At 42.9% G+C, this 2,905-nt stretch overlaps 1 protein-coding gene across 1 annotated transcript; it reads left to right on the top strand.

The window, feature by feature from the left end:
- The first annotated feature begins 1,927 nt into the window (after positions 1-1,927).
- On the top strand, positions 1,928-2,746 carry LOC112499829. Its single transcript, XM_025103105.1, has one exon. The coding sequence runs from the start codon at positions 1,928-1,930 to the stop codon at positions 2,744-2,746; it is 819 nt and encodes a 272-aa protein (XP_024958873.1).
- The last annotated feature ends 159 nt before the right edge of the window (positions 2,747-2,905 follow it).

The following is a 2,905-nucleotide window of genomic DNA, read 5'->3' on the forward strand; positions in this document are numbered from 1 at the left end:
CTTGGACTCGTGGAGTAAAGAAGGTGGTCCTACTCCGTTCAAAATTTTTAACTCGTGGCTTTCAAATCAAGAGTTGGCAGCATTGGTCGAAGATTGTTGGGACAAGCCTTGTTTGGAATTCAAGGTGTTTTCGCGGGTGGAGCGGTTATCCAGAAAGCTTCGGTATCTCAAAAGGTGTATCAAAGAGTGGAGGAAAAGAGCTTCCAGGGATATTAAAGCAGATTGTGAGTTACTCAAGCAGAAAATCGCTGCGATTGATCTTCTTGCGGAATCGGGCTCTATTGACATGAGTACAGTGAATGAAAGAGCGAATCTTTTGGTCCAGCTGAATGATTTAGTCGCCAACCAGGTCAGTGATCTTAAGCAAAAAGCTAAATCGAGGTGGACCGCAATGGGAGATGAGAACACGAGTTTTTTTTTCATGGTCTTTTGAATAGTAGACGCAAAAGCTCTCGGATTCACGGGTTGAACATCAATAGTAGGTGGATCTCTTGTACGGAGAAAATAAAAGAAGCAGCTCATGATTTCTTCAAAAACAAGTTCTCAGATCGATACCCGTATAGGCCTACTATTAGCAGCTCAMTCTTTAAAAAAAATTCGGACTCTCAAAGGGACTGGCTGGAAGCACCTTTCACGGAGGAAGAGATTAAAAGTGCGGTTTGGAGTTGCGGTAGCAATAAGGCCCCAGGTCCGGATGGGTTCACCTTCGAGTTGATTCGTTTTTTTTGGAAGAAGCTGGGGAAGGACTTTATGGAGGCGGTCAAATTCTTCGAAGAAACCTCTATAATAAACCCGGGTAGCAATTCCTCCTTTATCTCCCTTGTGCCGAAGATAAGAGACCCTCTTTCCCTTGCTGATTATCGGCCAATAAATTTAATTGGGTGTGTGAGCAAAGTGATATCGAAAGTCCTCGCGGGAAGGCTGAAGGGTGTCATTGATTCGGTTGTTAGCAGCACTCAGACGACTTTTATCAAGGGTCGTAGTATTCTGGATGGTCCGATGATGGTGAATGAGCTAATCGCTTGTGTCAAGAGGATGCATAAAAAACTGCTTATCTTTAAAGTTGACTTCGCCAAAGCTTTTGATTCCCTCAACTGGAATTACCTAGACGATGTTCTATTGCAGATGGGATTTGGCGATAAATGGAGAGCTTGGATGAAAGGTTGTGTTCGTASGGCTAAAAGTTCGGTCCTCATTAACGGCTCACCAAGAAGGAGTTCAATATGGGCAGAGGCGTTAGACAAAGAGATCCATTAGCTCCTTTTTTATTCATTCTCGCGGCTGAGGGACTAAATGTCATTATGAAGGAAGCACAACGGAAGGCTCTTTTTAAAGGGGTTCACTGGGCGACTCAAGAGGAAGATGTGTCAATCTTGCAATATGCGGACGATGCTATTTTTATAGGAGAATGGGCTGCGGTTAACGCAAAAAATTTGATTAGCATCCTTAAATGCTTTGAGGTATGTTCGGGTCTTAAAATTAACTTGAGTAAAAGTCGTCTTACGGGTGTTGCGGTTAGTAAGGAAGAGATATCCAGAATGGCCCGTTGGCTTAAATGCAAGGAGGAAACGATTCCATTTTTTTATTTGGGTCTCCCAGTTGGTGGTAATATGTCGTCCATGGCAAGCTGGCAGCCCATCATTGAGAAGTTTAAGACGCGTCTATCGGCCTGGAAAGCTAGGAATTTGTCCATAGGTGGAAGGTTATGCTTATGTAAATCTGTTTTGGGCAGTCTGGGAACGTACTACTTCTCGTTGTTCAAAGCTCCCAATAAGGTGATCAGCACTCTAGAAAGTATTAGACGACGTTTTTTCTGGGGTGGAACGGAAGAGGGAAAAAAATTAACTGGGTGGCGTGGGAACGGGTTCTTAGTGACAAGAAGAGTGGTGGGTTGGGCATTAGGAGTTTACGAGCCTTAAATCTTGCAATGCTCGCCAAATGGTGGTGGAGAGAGCGTACGCAAGTACAGGCAACTTGGAACGCGGTTGTGAGTCTCTGTAATTCGTCGCAATTCGTATCTAGTAATAGCAGAGGCAGAAGAACTGTTTGGAGCAATATAAAAAGCATCGAAACGGACCTGGGTGATATCGGGATCAACATTAATAGTCTTATGATCAACACGCTGGATAGGAGTGGATGGTCTTGGTTGCTGGAGGCAAACAATATATTCTCTGTTAGATCTCTTAGGAGATTGATTGACTGTGTTATGYTTCCTTCTATGGAACAGGAAACTGAATGGCTTAAGTGGATACCCAACAAAGCTAATATTCACTTATGGAGAACGCTCAACAATCAGTTAGCGACCAGGGATAATCTTGTGAAACGGGGAGTGACTTGCAGCTCTGATGAGTGCCCGATATGCTTGGTAACGATGGAGAACCTGGATCATGTATTTGCGACTTGTTCTACGGCAAAAGTCATTAACGCGCATATGGCTTCCTGGGTGAACTGGTGGCCGGCGACTGAGAATTCGGTTCGGGACATGTGGTCGGTGGTCTGCGAGTATGGAGATAGTTGTAGAAGAGAGGTGGGCAAGGTGATTATGGCAGCTTATTTTTGGACTGTTTGGACTCAAAGGAATCACAAGACGTTTAGGGGCAAAAACAAGTCTGACAAGGAAGCTTGTAGTGATATTCAGATCACTGTGTATGAGTGGATTAGATGTAGAGCGAGGATTAGCAAGTCTTTTAGTTGGGAGTGTTGGACTTGTAACCCGATTGACGCCATGAACTCTCTTTGTAACTAGCTTCTCGCTAAGCTTCCCTCTTTTTAATATACTGTCTTTTCGCTGTTCAAATAAAAAACTTCATTATTGTATATAAATTAAATTATAAAAAAATTGATTTAAAAAATTACACAAAAAAATGAGAAATTTCAAATAGTTAATTTGATACTAATATCGATA

Source organism: Cynara cardunculus, assembly GCF_001531365.2.
Source record: "Cynara cardunculus var. scolymus isolate 2C chromosome LG 17, CcrdV1, whole genome shotgun sequence".
NCBI lineage: Eukaryota > Viridiplantae > Streptophyta > Magnoliopsida > Asterales > Asteraceae > Cynara > Cynara cardunculus.